The sequence below is a fragment of the Buteo buteo genome, chromosome 1 (genome assembly GCF_964188355.1).
Source record: "Buteo buteo chromosome 1, bButBut1.hap1.1, whole genome shotgun sequence".
NCBI classification, from domain to species: Eukaryota; Metazoa; Chordata; class Aves; order Accipitriformes; family Accipitridae; genus Buteo; species Buteo buteo.
The window spans coordinates 65,138,002-65,156,068 of NC_134171.1; the positions used below are offsets into that span (position 1 = coordinate 65,138,002).

Below are 18,067 nucleotides of genomic sequence, written 5' to 3' on the forward strand. Positions count from 1 at the left end.
GTCATCTCCATGCAGTGTTGCACTGCTTGCCCTTTTGGGAAAGCAAGGGGATTAGACCATGCAACAGGCTGGAGGAGTACAGTTCTGGGGCAGGCACTTTGGTGGCTTCTCATCTTTCTCCTTTTTGTGCCAGGCTGACATTGAGCTGCAAAGGACCTGATACAGCATCTGAGCAACTGCAAAGATGAAAAAGGGTTGCTGGAAGTGAATGCTCATGATGTTTTGCACGCTTGAAATGTGCTATCTTGGCCATGAGAAATTTCAGTGAGAATAAAAACATACTGCAAACCATCAGGGTTTCTTGCCAAATGGATCATCTTGGTGCAATCCTGTGACTATTCATTGTAACTGGATTTGCTGTGCTTTAATGACTTCTTTGACTAGTTCCTGGCAAAGTGCTGGGATCTGGGGGAGCTGCCTAATTCTGTATTTTAAGTATTGAGTGAGTGGTAGCTGAGGAGAAACACTGTCCTGCTTTCTGTGCGTGGCACCAGCACAGCCCTTCCACATTGGCAAGGATAACATAAGTGCAGTTATTTGCCTTCTAGACAGACTAGTGAGAGAGGCAGATGCCCTTATGGGAGCAAAAAAAAGCTTGGATTGGGGCCAACAGAGGTAGATGGCAATGGGCTCCATGGACCAGGAGATGATGATGCAGAGCCAGTGTGTCAGGGAACATTTCTCATTTTGTTTACTTTGAACTCCCAATGTTCAGACAAGCCCAAGAGAGTTAGCCCACAGCAAGCCCTAAATGAATAGACCATGTAGCATTTGTTTAGTTCTGGTCATTACCTAAACTGGAGGTTGGCCAAGTCAGTAGAGTTGACTCTGGCAGCAAGTACAAGTTGTGTTTCCTGTTCAGAAGATGGGTTTGAGGAATATGCTCATTTAGTGCTTGAAAATGCATGGCTTTCTGCCTTGTCTTATGAGAGCAAGAGGACTTGGAGTACGTTGATGTAATTCCACACTTTGTCATGTGTTATTTACATACTGTTTGCACCTCGCTGTTCTCTGCATCAGTGCCAGCACCCTGATATTTCTGCAATTTATTTTTATGATCTTGGTGTTGAAACAGCTGTAAAAACAACTAGTGAAAGTGAGCCAGCTGCTGGAATTTCTGATTTCGAGTCTGGTTCATAGTAGGCAGATTCTGAAAAGGAAGGAGAGATGGAAAACAACAAATAAACTTAATCTCATGACTAAATACAATTCCTCTTAACAAAAATAAGTTAGGTGGCCAAAATTTTAACTGCTGAAGAGAATTAAATTACTAATAAATGAAATAATACAACTGTTTTATACAGAAAGTGTCCAAGGATATACTACTGCTTTAAAGATCTTACATCTGCCTGTGAGGACTTGTGAGCAGTAGAATGTCATCTCCCCTACACCTCATTTGTTTTAGTATTGCAGAAATAGTTTAAGATATAAATTTTACCAAAGAGGTGTAGATCAATTAACATTCCCCCTGGCTAGCTAAAACCCAAACACTTAGTTTGTACACTGTGAACACCAGTGAAATGTGACTTTGTGGAATAAAATTAAAAATAGCCTTTCATCCAAGTAGTTAATTGCTTTTCACTTTGATATTTAGATTCTTGTTTGTGGTCCAAGTGTAATAGGGACCTGCTGTCCTTAACACTGCAGTGATACACATAATTACTGTATTTAAACTCTTCCTTTGTTCCTGCCTTGAGGCTGGCCGAAGCAGTAGAGATAAACTGATCAGGTTAGCTGAAGCTGAGAGCTGTGATTTTCTGTGGTTGTGCAGCAAGGAGCAGGGGGTAGCCTATAGGTAATGATTTTGTTCCTTACTTTTTTCAGTTGCAATGACTTAGCTGCTGTTTACAATACTTTCCTTAAAATATTTGCTACTTCACTTTCTAAGGATGTGAGTTGGAGGGCTGCTTCTTGGCATCTACTTTGGCCCAGCCAAAAACCAGCAGCATCCAAGAGATTTGTGCTCATATTCAAAAAACGCCAATTATGAGTTGGGTGCGTTTTTCCTTTTGGAGAGAATGATCTCATATAGCACAGATAAGTCTGTCCTCATTCCTGACACGTTTTCACCACACATGGTGATAAGCAGAGGTAGGATACAAGTCAGTTTAATAAAGCCTGCTTTGTATGGATACACGGTTCTTGGATATTATCTGATCATTGCTTATTTCAAATAATTTCACTTAACCTGTCTTCCTCATCCTGAAGAGCTAAGGTAACAAGTGAGAGAGCTTGGGCATCCAGGGACAAAGCTGTGGGGGTTTCAGAGGCTGCTTGGCCACTGCTTTGTTTCATTCATAGTTAATTATTGCCATGCAAAGTGAATGAAAAATATTACAAGAGCCCAGACCACCTTGAAGTGTGGCAGACATTTATGAACAAGGCACTGAGAAAGCAAGCTATTGATTTTTCTAGTGGTAGTTGAATCTCCCTTTGTAGTTCCAGATTGGAAGGAGGCAAGGTTCCGTTCAGAAACTCACTGCAACATCTTAATATACTCTGCAGCCCTAGAGCTGCAGTTTTCAGAGTGTATACTCTGATGGTACATAACCCTCATGGAAGCCCTCTGTCAGTGTGGTCTGAGGGTTTATCAGCTGGCTCATTCTTTTTAGTAAGTGTAACCCCAGGCACAAAAAAAATCTTTGTCTGCTCTGCTGAGAGCCAGACGTGTTTGTATGTTTTGCAGGGACAATTTGCTCAAGTAAATGTAACAATACAAGTGTTCTGGGTGACTCTAGGTGAACCCTAGAGAGGCAGGGGGAAGATTTTCTGAGAATACCAAGTGATTTAAGTTTTGATCCTGCAATTTGTACTTCGCAAGGAAACCTCTGTGCTCATGTTGAGACCCGTTAACCTCCGTGGCACAGGGCAGTTAAGAGTTTTAACCATGGAGATTGGATTCCAGGATCCAGCCTAAAGCAGGGATGTGACAACAGACTGTGTGCGGGCATTAGAAGCAAAAGATGTAAACGCACAGCAGAGATGGCAGCTGGAGAAGTTGTTCCAAAGGAGGATAAGCATGAACGGCAGGAAGAAAGGAGCCAAAGGAAAAATGGGCTGAAAACCACTCCTGACTGGAACCTATTGGATCTATTTATTTCTTCTTCCTTGATTATATTGCAGTTTATTTTACAATGATGTGACACTATCCAGACAAAGTACTTGTATTAATTGTCAGAGGGATGGTCTCGTCTATCAAGTGAATGTGTATCTCTGTTTCTAATCTACCTTAGAAGCTGAGCACATAACCTTTGCAATGCTGCTGTCTGTTACTATGTTCAGTAGCAGTACTGTTGCTGTATAGGGGACCGGAGCAGGAGAGCCAGGCTTGGACTCACCAATCTACTTTGGCGAAGTCAGAACAGGAAGCTTTGGTCTAGATGTTCTTAGTCAGAGATGTCTCCTGCCTGCAATGTCTAGAATATTTTATTCTTTTCCCACCTTGATGTTTAGAAACAATAAATACCTTACCTACGAAGCCAGCTTTCGCAGGCCCTGAGAGCTGTGCAAGTTCCTAACTAGGCAAGAAAGGCTGCGTGTCAGTGGTAGTCTAGAAAGAAGAGAAACATGTTGTTCTTCAAGCACTTACAGGCAGTGAAATTTCACCATTAATTTTGCACACTGCTGTGTTTGTGGTTATAGTCACATTTTATTCTGTTTAGGTATACACTATTTGGCACATGTAGGTCTCGGTTTGATTTGTATTTCAACTGAAAATATCAGAACTTGCAACTCAAAGTCCTGAGTTTGTTGAGCTCTAGACTTTGTAGGGGATCAGGAAGAACCTTTTGACCATGAAGGTTAAGCACATGACTGCGTGATTGTATGTACAAAATCCATCAGGAAGATTCATGACTGTCCAGAGATGGTTAAAAAGTATAGTTTTAACAAGGCTGAAAAGCCACATGTAAGTTTGTCAAGTTTAATTACACACTTCAGCTCTGGTTTTGACACACTTCTCGTGCCTTGAGTTGATGTGCCAAAATTCTGCGTGATTTGCAAAATGTCTGGAATAAGCATGGCTGGACACACACCCACTTTGGTCAGGGGATTGATTATATGAGGGGATATGCAGCTATTCTTGTATTTACTGTCACCATTCCATTAAATGGACTTCAGTAAAACTAAACATACAAAAAAGCCTGCTTGTCTGGTGGGGTATATTAAGCTGGAGAAGCAGAGGCTTCTTTAATATTCCCTGAAAGCCTCAAGCCTGTCAGAGAGTATTAAATGAGGAGGTCTGGTAGTGAGAAGCATACTGCTTTCCTTAGTTTGAAGATGTAAGATTATTCCTTGTTACTGCCTGTAATCCAGCAGAACTCACCTCAAGAAACAGCTGAAGTCTTCCTCAGTGCCAGTTAAAATATCTTTCACTGTACTTGAACACATCTTTTGCCTCTTGCCCGCTTTTTAGCATCTCAGTTCATTATTATTATTGTCTTTTATAGGCAAGTAGTATTCTTTCAGCTGATGGGGTGCCAGTATGACAATAAGCAGGCAGATGGTAAATGCTTTTCTAGCATACCTTTGTAGTCGGGGGGATGATTCTTTTCCAGCTGTGTTGAAAGGAGCGAGTTACTGCCTGGATAATAATCTAATTATTTTATCTTTTCCTCCTGTTTTCTCAACAGGAGATTTGCCCAGTCCCAGTATGGAAGAACACAATGGCTCTGCAGAGACTCCCCCACTGAGCCAAGGGCGGCACAGTGCCATTAAGCGTGGGTGGCTGCGGAAGCAAGGAGGCTTTGTCAAGACCTGGCACACACGCTGGTTTGTTCTCAAGGGTGACCAGCTTTATTATTTCAAAGATGAAGATGAAACCAAGCCCTTGGTAAGTGAAAGGAGGAGATAGGATGAGAGGTGTGGGAGGAAAATAAGTTAATGCAAGCAGAATTGTCTGGTGTTTAAAGAACCAAACCTCTCCATCTCCTCAGTACAACTTGGGTTTTTGATTACAGTGAACACAAAACTGAGTCAGGCCTTGGCAGTTAGTGTGGTTTCCTCATCAGGCTTGTTTCTAAAACTTCCTCTTCCAGGTCAGGTTTTCTCATAGCAGCATTTTAAAGGGAGTGAAGTGTACATGAAGTTCAAGTAGCAAAAGTCAGTCGGATGGACTTGATTGAGACAGATGAATAAGCTGTATTTGAAAAGGTACTGCTTATTTTTCTGCTGTTTAAAATGTGGAATATCCCCGCTTTGTGTCTTCCCAAATGGGAAATCCCATAAGCCTGTAGCCTGAATGCATTGCCATCTGTAATGTGAAACAGACTGCTGTCTGCTGCCTGGTTCTGTTGTCGTGATTTACTGCTCCTTAATGCTCATCTATTTTCCTATTTATTTAGCTTTTTCAGCAGCATGCTTTAGGGCTGCCTATCTCTGGAGTGCCATAAGAGTAGAGTAAATAATGCTGCCTCTTAGATCAGGGCAGGCCTGAGGCTCTGTGATAATAAGTTAAGAGAGATCTTGTGCTAGCACCTACAGGAGTATGGTAATCCAATGTATTAATCATTTTGTAGATGCGTGTGACTTCAGAAATAGTGCTGACATCTGTGAGTTACCTCTGTGCGGATACTAAAATACAACCGCACTCATTTTTTATGCCTACTAAATTTTTGATGTTGTACCTTTATGTGGAGTTTCACAGGGAGTTCTCAGAGATGTAAAGCCCATCTAATCTAGCTTCATGCATGGAACAGGTCATGACACTTTGTCAAGCTTTACAGCTTGCATTATGGTGCACTTGTTAAGAAAACCATTCAGTCTTGTGATAATTGTTCCTAAAGAAGGTTCTTGTACGAGTTAATTTCTAAGTACCAATTTGACAGCCTTGGTAGCTGTTTGCCCTTAAAATTATCCCAGATACTATAGGTTAATTAAATAACACACTGCATATTTACAGATTATATGTTAGTATCTCTACTTTGAATATGAAATAACTAATACTTTCTGGGAAATCAAATGTATCTTTCACTATATATATTTTGTTAATCAAGAGTGTAAAAAGTGGTCATCAAAATAAAAATGTTTATGGGTCAGAGCCTGGGTTTCTAGAATACAACTCTGCTTCCTGGCACTTGACATCTGGCAGTATGTTTGCATGCAAGTACTTCATTGCTTTTTGAGAGGTGACTCAATGCTGTATTGCATGGAGCTTTGTATAGCACTATCATCTTTGCCGCTGACCTCTGGGATGACTTCAGAAGGTCCTATTGACTTTGCTCCTTCCCTTTTGTGAAATGGAGGTGGTGATTCTGATCTTTTGATACATTAGGTAGCAGTTGATTAAATAACTAAAAGTTTGTTTGAGTTTTCCACTTATGTCTTAAGTAAGTTCATAAAGACACGTAGGTATACAAAGGGGTAGGGGATGGGGAAAAGTGCTAACAAAGTGTAACTAAAAATATGCCAATAGGTTTGGAAAATGAATGGGCCTGTCCACATTAGGATCAGTCAATATCTCACCTTGGTGTAGCTTTGGAATGTTTCTGAAGCAAGCTGCACAAGTGTAAGCTCCTGAAATATGTCCCAGGTTCAATGCCATGTACAAAAATGTTTTTTATCCCATTTAACTATGTTGAAGGGTTTGCTGCATTAACTTTGACAAGAAAATCACTATGACCTTCTGGGAACCCTGTTGCTCTTACTGTGGAGAGCTAAAGCAAAGAACTCCACTGATGCCATGAATTTTCAGTGCATAGGGATATCATTAGGAAATGGTGAGCAGTATTTTGTTATATTATTATATTAGCCATTTAGTATTGGATTTGTATTTAGGATAAATACTTGTTTATTCACTACTGGATTGTACAGTCTGTACAATGTACAATTGTACAATAATTCTTTTAGACAATAATATAATGGAAGAAAGTTAATGAGTTTTTTTTCCAAATCGGATTGTAGTTTTTATTTTGCTTACTGGTTGGTTGCATTTGGAAGGAGGCAGAGAGTGGTGATTACTTGTCCTGAGGAATGTTCTAATTGCATACCTTCTGTATATATATTTATAGAATGTAGAAGAACTATAGCAGGAGAGGACAAGACAAGCCAGTGAGTTTATGTTCATACATTTAATGTGAATTAGAGAAAAGCAGAGTCCAGTTTCTGGTCTGAATTCAGCAGATGTCCTGAGCACCAGTCTGCTTAACATGTGAGCTTGGGTTCTGTCCAGTCTGTACCAGAAATTATGCCATGATGTTTGCATTTTTGTAAGTGATGGAGAGGTGAGTAGAACTGAATTTCAGAAAAATGTTATTATCTGTCAGACTTTATTCTGCAAGTGACTGTGTATAATGGGAGTAAAGAAAAGAAATAGCATCTTGTGTCTAAACCATCAGTAAAGGCTTTGGAATTCTTGAAGCATGCTCATTTCCTGCTAGTAATATAGGTGGCTACCACATATGCTTTAGTCAATATGTGTACATCTCCTTGGTGTCAGACTACTAAATTTAAAAGTCATTAACTAGCAGTGTGAGTGTGGGGAAACGTCTCTGCCAACCTGTGTCAGATGCCTACAGGCACACAGAGCTAGTGAAGAACAACAGAAGAAAAAGCAGTACACAGCTGTTAGTCTTACAGTGAAGGTCAGTGAATTGTCATTGATTCTTTATCGCCATCAAACACAAGAATCTTTCTCTTGTAATGTTTTATTAGTCAGAATAGCAGCTATCTTTTGCTCTGATATCCTTGAAATGTCTGTGGGGATCTGGCAAAGATGGCATTTCTGTTTACTGTGGGTATGGATAGCAATAATCTAGTTAATTCCAGAAGACAAAAAAAAGGAACAAATAAGTAAGCGAGCCATGTGAAGAAATAAAATCTGATTTCTGATAATTCTGTGTAATTTTTACTTCTTGGAAGTGATACTGGATTTTGCCTTGTTAATTCTTTTTACTGTCTTGGTAAGTCACCTTAGTCCTAACAGCCCATTGTGCTTTAGAAAGCTAGTATTATGTTACATCTGAAGGTCAGCTATCCAAGCTTGAAATGTGGGCAGCTGAAAGAAATCAGCATTTAGCATTCCCCATTTCACAGTACAGCTGTTGTTTAAATGCAGCCCATGAAAATATATTTCTTGCTTTCTTCTCTGCCTATAGTTAACTTTTCCAGCTGTGTCTGGGTTGGCATGGTCTTAATTGAAGATGGGAGGAGGAAGTTGATGCCTTCTCAGGGAGACAGCTTACTTTTTATGTGGTTTTGTGAGCAGCAGGAGGGAGCTTCCAAGCATCATCTCCTTGTTGCAGCTTTGCTGTTGCACTCTCCTGATGTTACTGAGGAAGTGAGTTTATGGGAGCAAAGCTAGGTAACCTGTACCGGTGGAGCATCATTGATAGGAGGTTGTAAATGAAGAAGAAAGGGCAAGTTCATCCAGTCAAAACAGTGGTTTAGGCTTGGGCACCTATTTAATGTTGTTGCCACTCAACTTGGTTTATGGACTTGAATTTGAGGTGTGTACAGTAGAGAAATCTTAAAGAACTATGAACTAGCCTTCAAGAAATACTTGTTGGTGTACGCCTGAAAGCAGATGATGATCTGCTATGCAGTTTTTATCCTCTAGATCTTGTTAAGCTCTTAACTGTTTTGCGTAAGTAATGCTAAACGGTATTCAGTGGCTCACAGGATCTTAGACAAACCCTGGTAAAGGACAGCAGATTTGAATGCTAGTGTGTGAATTTAAATGTGGAATTTGAATTGGTCCTTGATTGAAACTGAGTAAGTGGCAGCTGGAATCTTAAGTACAGGTCACCATTTGTAAGGAAAAGACTGTCTCTGATGTACAAACAGAATATATTTTGAAGTATTGCTTTCTGGCAAAATACGTGCTTCCCATTTAATTCAATTTGTGTAAAAACTTCATTGACAGAAAAATCCATTTAAAGGCATTAATAGGAAACATGACAAATTTCAGTTGCATTTTTTAAATTAAAATAAAGCTTCTAATGAATGTGTTAAATAGAAATTAATATGATAAAACTACATAATTTGAAACTTAGCCTGTCAGTAGGGGAAATCTTTCAGTATTAGTACTGAATATGATTAAAGATTGAGCATCATGCCTTTCTACATGCTAAAAGGGAATGGATAACATTTCTGGGTGGAGGGAGAAAACCTTAAGTGTACATGCACTTTAGAACTCTATCACAAGAAATGGCCATCTCTTCTTGTTGCCTAGAGGATGTTCAGTAAGGGAGATCAGAGTATTTTTCACTCTGGTCCTTGTCTTTGGAAAGCCACAAGAACCAGCTTTTGTGTAAATACTGAAGAGCGTTGTAGCAAGCAAAACATGTTCTCAGCAGATACTGCTTTGACTTTTAAGAGCAGCTCCCTCGGTCTTGCATAGGGGAGGATGTGAAGCACCAAGTATCTGCATGCTTGGCTTCATGGGCCTTGCTCAAAACTCCACCTTTCATGGGGCAAATTCAGGGACTTAATGTGAAAACAGGAAGGAGTGTCCAGACCACTGATGATTTTTAATTTTTTTTTCCCATTTCTAGGCAAAACACTTGCTATTGGTCTAGGAAACAGGAACGGTCTTGGGATGGATATGTGTTACTGGGTGAACCCTCACCTGTGTAGGAGCAGTACTTTGAAATACTGGGTTACCTATTGCAAACTTTAGGGGAGAAATTAATCAAATACAATTATGCAGGTGTCACAAGAAATGTGGGTGGATTGATAGAGGAAGCGTGTTTCTCAGGAATTTCACTGGTAACTCAATATGCTGGATGAAATTATATAGGATTTTCTTGAGATCAATAGTGATGTTTGCCAGTAATGAGAGGATTTACTAGAAAGGCTTTCTCTTATTGACTATTGGATACATTTTTTTGAGGGTGGTGAATACGGAACTTAAAAACTAGACAAATAAAAAGCCTCCACAAAAAATCCATCAGAAAGCACTCCTTAAACAGCTCATGTGAATGCAGTGGAAAGGAAGGATGTCCAACACACCTTAGAATGAAGGTTTTAAAAAAGTCAAATGACATGGTATTCTGCAAAGGCAGTCAGCTGCCAGTCACTTCCTGAGACAGTAACATGCTCTGGAGCAGTCCTGATAAAAGGTTTCCAGCTGGTCTTGGTGAACTTCGTCTGAAAAAAATATGAAGTAGACGAGAAATAGTGGCCCCATTTTTCAGATGTTTGAATGAACCCTCCTTGTGACTGACTGTACACCCATTCTAATATTTTCTGCTTGTGGAGTGCTGCCTGTTGGGTAAACTTGCACTGCAGGTTGCAGCAGAGCAGTTGGCTCACAGTGCGCTCCATGCAGCCATGGCCTTGTCGTTCTTGATATCCTGTTGTCATTTGGCAGTCTGGAGTGCGATCTCTGCTTTATTTTCTTTCACTTCATGGCTTTTGACTTTGCATAAGCTCACTAAAGTAAGGTACTGCTTGCTGCAGTTTTGCATGTGTCGTAAAAACTAGAAACAGATTCAGGGTTAGCCATGTGTTCCTGGCGTAATGATATTTCCTGTTTCTTGAAACGTTTAGTTGAAGGAAAGAAGCCTCTGTGTAACATACCTTTCTGACAAGTGCATTTTTTTCCTTTCTGATAATTCTTGATCTCCATCCACTGAACATAAGGTTTGTCAAGTTTTAAACTGAAAATTAACTTCTTAGCTCTATCACTGACTGAGTTTCAGATGAGGCAAGAAGAATTGTATCCTGTCTGATATGAGTAGCAGAATCTCATGCTTTTTTTCTCTGAGACAGATATGACCTGGTATGGCAACAGGCAAAGCAATCTAAAGCCTGGTCTTTCTAACGTAGTGAACTGCTACAGTGGTGGCTGTTCAGTGCAGAAAGTGAAGTGAAAGCCCCCAAACTGCTTTGGGCCTTTTTAAGTGGGTTTTCAGGGTTCCTCAAGTATATTAATATAAGCAGGCTTTTGCAACTCTAGCTGTGAAATTTCTGGAACGCAGGGATGGTTATTGAAGGACAGGTCTTAGCTTTTACACAGAGTAGAAGGTTCTGCTGTTTCTAATACCTGTGTGCCTTTATAAGTTTTTAAGTCACTTATTGCTGCATGTTTCAGCAACTTACTCGTAGAGACACATTTTTTTACTGTAATGACTTATGTCAGTGCTATTCAAGGTGTAATACACTTTGGTCAGTAGATACCCATGGGGATTTTGTACAAAAGAGATTAGTATGATAAGGCTAAGTTTATTTGAAACCAAGGTGTTTCTAATGCCATTATTCTGTTGCTTGGGAAAAGTTTCTCAAATTTACAGGACTGAACTTCTGTTCCCAGCCTGAGACAGACAGCTCCAAGGTCAGTCACTGAGGTGCTCAACTTGGTGGTGATCAAATTCCAACTTTAATTCCCTTTTCTGCTTCTTTCAGACCAAAAATGTGAACTGGAATTTTCAGTAATTGTTCTTTGTTTTGTTCCTTCGAAAAACTTTGGAGGCCTTGGGCTTGGCCCAATAGGAGTCGTAAAAATTTTCACAGGAAGAAAAAAGTTTCTCCTTTAGCATTAACTGCCATGTTAATGACAGGAGTGTCACTAAACACTGTGCAAGGTTATGGGTTCTGTGCCAAAATCAGGCAATTCTTGCTCAGCATTTTGCCCCAGCTTATGCTGTTGGAAATTCAGTTCCCCCATGAAGATGGTTTTTAGGTTTCAGTGCAATGCAAGGAGTATTCAGTGTCTCTCCTAGTCAGCTTTGCATGTAGCAGTTGTGTCATTGTGACTGTACTGGTAACATCTACAAACTACTGTCCTGCTATTGTACCAATTCGTTTAAATCCCTGCATACTTCACTCCTGAGGGCTTATAGCTTTTCATTTTCCCTGAACTTGAGTGAATTTTCAAAACAGCTCTCAAGTGCAGTCTTTGTCCTTCTTACATTGCTGCTGTTACCTCTCTCCAGATTCAGCTCCGACCCCAACTTCCCCTGAGTTTTCCTTTGCCTCCGAATATGTTGGCTGGTGAAGTAACTGCCCCCATCCTCTCCCAGTATCTTTAGCATTCATAAAGGTCCAGCTGTACGGTTGCTGCTCTCTGACATGGTTCAGTGTCTCCATCCCATTTGATGACTTGGAAAATTACAGATTAAATGGTTAGCTTCCTACTCCCCATGCCACTAGCTGCCTGAGTAGGTCTTCAGTTTAAACCAAAACTAAAAATTTCTAAGTGTTTTCCACAGTCGGCCTTCTTGATGTATTTTGACATCCATCTGCCCCTCCCCCCAAAAAAGCAAACAGTGGGCCTAGATGCTGTGCAAATCTGAGAACGTGTCTTATCTCCTTTTAGACTTCAGAAAACCAGTCCAGTGACTGAAGTTCAAAATTCCCCGAGTTGAAACAGTTTTGTAGGTGGGAAATGTGAACCTTTCATGGTGTTTGGACTTGTGTCTTCCACTGGGACTTTTTGTTGTTGTAGCCAAACTCAGAAGGTCAGGATGGTAAAGAAAAGATGCCCACCTGAGTCTGCCTGTTCATGGGGCAGGCAGTACAGCCCCGGGTCCTCTTCCAAAGCCAGTTGGGAACAACAAATACAGGTTTCCAGACTTTTGTATCTTTAATCAATCCGAACTGGGAAATTAGTTTTAGTAAATATTTTCATAATAGAACAAAGCAAAAATGCCTCGTGGCATTGATTGAAAATGCTAGCACTGTTGACCCATGTGTGCATTCAGAGCTAAAGCTCTCAAGTATGCTACCACGTGTTGCATAAACTGTGTGTATAATTAGACTCAGCCAACAGCTGCTGTTAGATTGGAAAAGATAGGCGCTCTAATAAGATGTAAGCTAGCCAACAGCTTGATTTCAGTTTGTGGTGTCCAATGCATCTGCTTAGTCCAAACGTTCAGAGAACTGCCCCCACCTTTCACTCTGTGGGACTGGGGAACTAGCTTGTTTGTAATAGCTTGCTAACTCTGAAGTAAAGTTAAACCTTAGTATGCCTCACTGCATTTCATGGATGAGTAATACCTCCAGATGTAAGAAGCTGCTAGATGGTACAAAACTGCTTTTCCATGGTGGTAGGGCTGTAACTGTCCTGAGTCTTGCACTTCTTTTTATGCTTGCACCATTTTTCCCTCCCTCCTTTCCTCTCCATTTCTGGCTCGTGCCAATTGACAGGGTTTGGGGCAGGGAGGAAAGGGGAGATAACTCTTTTTCTGGTTTTCTCTGTTGCCTGCCAGATGAAAAATGCGTTCCTGGTGGATGCTAATGAATGTATATTTAACAGGTTAATGAAGTTGTGTGGAGAGGTGCAAGGACGGTGTCAGGCTGCTGGTGGTTAAAAAATATACTTACTGTTATGCTGTGATGGTTGTCATTGATTGTTTTTTTACTACCACCTTCTTGTCTGAAAGACTACTGATCTAAATTCCTAAACATGCCAGTGGTTTTCTATTATCAACTCCAATGCAGTGCAATGACTTTTGTCATATTCAGTTGGACAGCAATGCTCTGCTCTAGATGTTTTTCTCTGGCTTTCCTTGCTTAAGTGCTGTTGTACCAGCAGAGTAAAGCAACTACTGCTACACAGCACGTGTGAGGGTATAAGGTGAAATTCTGTGGAAATCAATCTCCAAATTAATCTTTATGTAAATTCAGTGCTTTCTCTTTCAAGCATATGTGGAGCCTTAACCATTATAAAAGTAAATATTTTTTTGCACTCCATTAATTTGGACAACAGAGGCTGTGTGACAAGTTTGTCTTGTCTAAGGGCAAACACTTCAGATAATGAATAGATACAGATGTTGTGTTTTGGAGCCTGACTGATCAAATTCAGTGCAATTTGATCAACTCAACCTGGAGCTGCTGCAGGTAGCTTCTAGCTTAGCGGATGCTATTAAGATAATGCTTGAAATGTGGAAAAGTTCAATTGGTGCTCCATTATCTTGTGTAGGCCATAGTTAATGTCACTGTTTAAAGAAATCCTAGGTATGCTTGTTTATTTCCTTGCACATTGCTAAGGGACTTATTTAACATTTTTGCTGTAGTAACTGAGGACTGATTCTAGCAATAATTTTTAGCAGCATTTGTACAAGTCCACTGATTTCAGCTTCATTCAGCTGTACTGCATAAATGCTCTTCTGTGTGAACTTAGGCTCAGCACATGAAAAATGGCCTGAATCCTGCAAGTTCAAACACAGTGAAATTGTGAAGACGTGCTATGTAACAGAAACACCGTGGACAAAAAAAAACTTCCTCGGTGTCTTGGTTATTAGAGCCTTTAGATTGCCACGTGTTCCCTTACAAGCTGAGCCAGACATTTCAAATCCCTTCGTACAGAACAAGTTTATGAGAATGGCCATCACAGGTGGTATTTGTGTTGGCAGCCTCAGAACAGAGGCCAAGGGTTGAATGGTAACAGAAGCAGCTAAATTAACTTCTAATGCTGGAGGGACATCCTTTTCAGCAGACTTGCAACACAAAAGTTGAGCTAATCACTGTTACTGCTTGGGCTGCAGAATAAAACGCACTGAAAGCCTATGCAGCTACCCAATAAGAGCTCCTGCTCCGAGTGAGTAATTGCAGTGTCTCCAAGAAAAAGCAAATGTTTTTAACTCTTGAATAATGACCACAAGTAATTGAAGAGTACTAAGGACTTTCATAGACAAAGGCATGTGTTTTGGAAGCCTGTTGGCATGAACCAAGCATTAGCGTAATGATCTGGTCATGCAGGTGATAGGAAACAGACACGAGGCTGTGATTTAATTAATGAGCTGATGCTTTAGGAAGCCACTATATGTGCATTTGCCAGAATACAGTGGGGATCTCACAAGAATCTTCTTGTATGATGTCTCAGCAGCATAGACTTTCCTCACTTAATCCATAGGTTTCAGCTCTGGTTTAGGACTACTTTCTTGCCCCTTTTCCCTCCGTGTTCCCGTAATGTCTGTTGTTTCAAAGTTAAGTTTTCCTTTCTTCCCATAAGCAAAGGTAAAATGGCAGGTCTCCTTTATTTTGGAGGGATGACTGTTTCAGCCTTGAAATACTGCTAGGCATGTGAAGAATGGGGAACAGTGAAAAGCCTGCATGCCGTGGTCCTGTATCTATTACTGTAATTAGTGTGTTTCTGTCCTTATGCTGTGAGGAGCATAGAGGCCACGGCTCAGGCTGCCCACTTGGTCTTTGGTGAGGATGAACTCCTTTTTTTGCCTGTTTAATCAGAACTTTAGGATCCTAAAAATGCATTTTAAAAAGCACAAATACTCTAGCAGGATGAAAAAAAAAAAGTGAATAGCTTGAAAAAAACATGGAAGTATTTACATGTTTTGGAGCCCAGTGAGAATGAGACACACTTGCAGGTTTTTTCCTCTTCCTTCGTTGCCTTTTCCTCACTTGAAGAGCAATAAATAATGCTCCACATCTGAAGAAGAGGCTTAGTATTTGTGGAGAGAAAGGATATTATTAAAAACTTCTGTCTCATTCTTACTAAAGCTACTTTTTGCCACATACTGCCTAGTTGTTAAGGTTCCAGATTTCCTCCCTGGTCTTAAAAGTGGTATCTGTCCCATTGTGTACCAGCAATTACTGAAATTCTGTTTAACTTTTGCAAGCTGAAAGTATATTAGCAAATTATTTATATGTTGTGTTTCTCCTCGTATCTTTTCTGCACATGAAGTTGTTGCTAAGTACACTTCAATATAAAACCTTTCATTTCTAATACAGAACCACTAACCATGGAGTATCTGGGAGTGAGCTTCACAGCTTTTCTTGAGATCTTTTGTTGAATGCTGTATTACCTCTTCATCTGCATACTCTTAATTCCAACGTAATGATCTAGTTTCCTGTAAGTGAGACAGATGATGTGCTATATAAACCAACTTTTATGTGCTACAGAAATAATCCCTTTCAACAGGCAAAAGATTGCCCAAAGGAACTTTTTGAGAAAACACCTCATGAGAAATGCTAGCGTGATTGGTATTAGTTACAAGTCCTGTTAGCACTTCTCTGAAAAGGATAAAGAAAAAAGACAGACTGAGATCAATCTGTTTTCACAATTCCTTACATAAATGTTTAAGAGCAGAGAGATTGGCCATGGGTAGAGCTTGGATGAGACATACAGTGGTGTTGGGAAAGAAAAGGAGATGTAGCAACATATTGTGTTGTAACCTTGTTTGTGCCTCTCAAGAATGCCAGATCAGTCTCATGAGCATCAAACCTGCTTCATTTCCTTTAAATGAAGGTGTGTTAAATTCCATACAGTATCAAAACTCTTCTGTCCCCAAGTATCTTGCCAGGAGTGGAAACCTGCATGGGGGTGAGGCTTAGCAAGCTATGTGTAATAGTGGACTCCTGAAGGTATGTTGTTTGGTATGAGAATTCACAGATTAGTCTGGAAGAAGTCCAGTGTTAGATTTCATTCACAGTCTAGGCTGTAAAACATGTATGTTGCATTTAACTAACCTCAGATCAACAGATCTTTTTCCTTTTGCTTCCTGGGTTTGATTGTTATTCCAGGTGTGTTTTATTCATTTTTTTTCTGTATTTATATAATGTCATTTATATAACCAACACTATCTGGGAAAAAGAAGTACAAGTCACAGCTGAAAAATAAAACATACAGAGCCTCTGTGTCAGACTTTTTGATGTATAGAAGTTTTTGGCTCTCAATTTTCTGGCCAATTGCCTCATTTTTGAATAGGTTAACCTGAGCTGAGGTGGAGGGTACAGAGAAAAATAAATCTTCAGTATTTTATAATGTGACTATAAGAAGAAATGCATAAATAAGTTTCTACCCTCTGGCTCATACCAAGGTGAAGGTAAAATCTAGTGGTTTATGAGTAATCAAGCTGTTCTCAGCCAGTTGCAGGCAATGATTCACATATCTTATGTTGAGGAGATGCTAGAGAGGAAATAGTTTTTTTCCTTAAAATAGTCTCTCAGTTCTGATATAGCACTCGTTCCAATAAAAAGGCTAAGTCTAACAAACATCAGTGCTATCACTGGCTCTTGTCGGCTGTGGAGCAGTCTTCACGGGAAAGAGAAGGCCCAGTCCTTCTCCATCCTCCTCTGCAAGCAGGAGCTTTACATTTTTGAAGGCACTTGTGACTTTGGAGCATGAAAATACAGTGTGAAATCAGGATTTTAGGACCAATGCATTAAGACCCTTGGTTTCACGTGATGTTTCTCACAAGGCCTGTGGATGTGTTTGTGATAGCAAGAAACAGATTACATCCAATTTTAAAAACAAGTGTGCATGATGGCATTTGTTTTAACCTCTTTAGTGTAATAGCTAGTCTCATAAACACAGGCATTGTTTTGGCATCCCTTTGCTACACTGGAAAGAAGTATCCAATTAACTGAATGAAGAAAACACATCTACTGCTCTGAATGCACAAAAGGCTGATTTAATGTCTAAATCTGAGAGTATTTAACATTATGAGTAAAGCTAATTAAGCTATTAAGCTGACATGAAGAAAACACAAAGTAAAACCAAGATACCCATTCTTGGCTTGCATTCACGAAACAGCTGTATTCTTGCACTTTCTTTATATGATGACTCATATATAAGTACAGTAGTATTTCTAATGAAATGTTTAATTAAACAGAAGGAAGGTCTGCTTGGTTAAATTGTTGCTGCTTTTCTTGGTATCCCAGATGACAGCACTGGGACTTCTAATGGTTATTTGTGTCCTGCTGAAAATACTGACGTAATGTTCAGAATAGCTGTATATGTCAGCTGTTGTTCTTTGAATCGTTAGAGCAATGTTGTCCTAACTAAAGCAGTGTTGCATATGGAGTCTGTACTACAGATGTGTCTCAATGTCTTTTCCATTGCCGGGGGTCCTGCTCAATTTGCTGCCTCTGCATATTTCTGGGTAACATGGGGTCTCTGTTACAGAACCAGCAGTACCAGTTAAAAGACACCAGGTTTCAGAAGTTAGAATTCCATTAGTCAAATGATGCATATTCACTGTATTTACAAAAAAAAAAAAAAAATTCCCCAAATATTCCAATATTTCTCAAATACTTTCCTTCCTGAATATGTTGAAGTATCAGACCTTTTGTACAGCTCTCAAAAGCAGTGCATGGCAGTTCAGTTGTGTGATGTTCTGTGTAATGGCAGCCATATGAATTGCATCCAGTGTGGTCATCAACAGTT

General features: G+C 40.0%; 1 protein-coding gene across 1 annotated transcript in view; it reads left to right on the forward strand.

The window, feature by feature from the left end:
- ARHGAP24 (Rho GTPase activating protein 24) overlaps positions 1 to 18,067 on the forward strand; it is a 227,030-nt gene that overhangs the window by 33,588 nt on the left and 175,375 nt on the right. The window contains exon 2 of the mRNA XM_075034049.1: positions 4,632 to 4,831. Coding sequence (XP_074890150.1) covers positions 4,652 to 4,831 — 180 coding nt within the window. The 5' untranslated portion in view covers positions 4,632 to 4,651. The remainder of the gene's footprint in view (positions 1 to 4,631; positions 4,832 to 18,067) is intronic.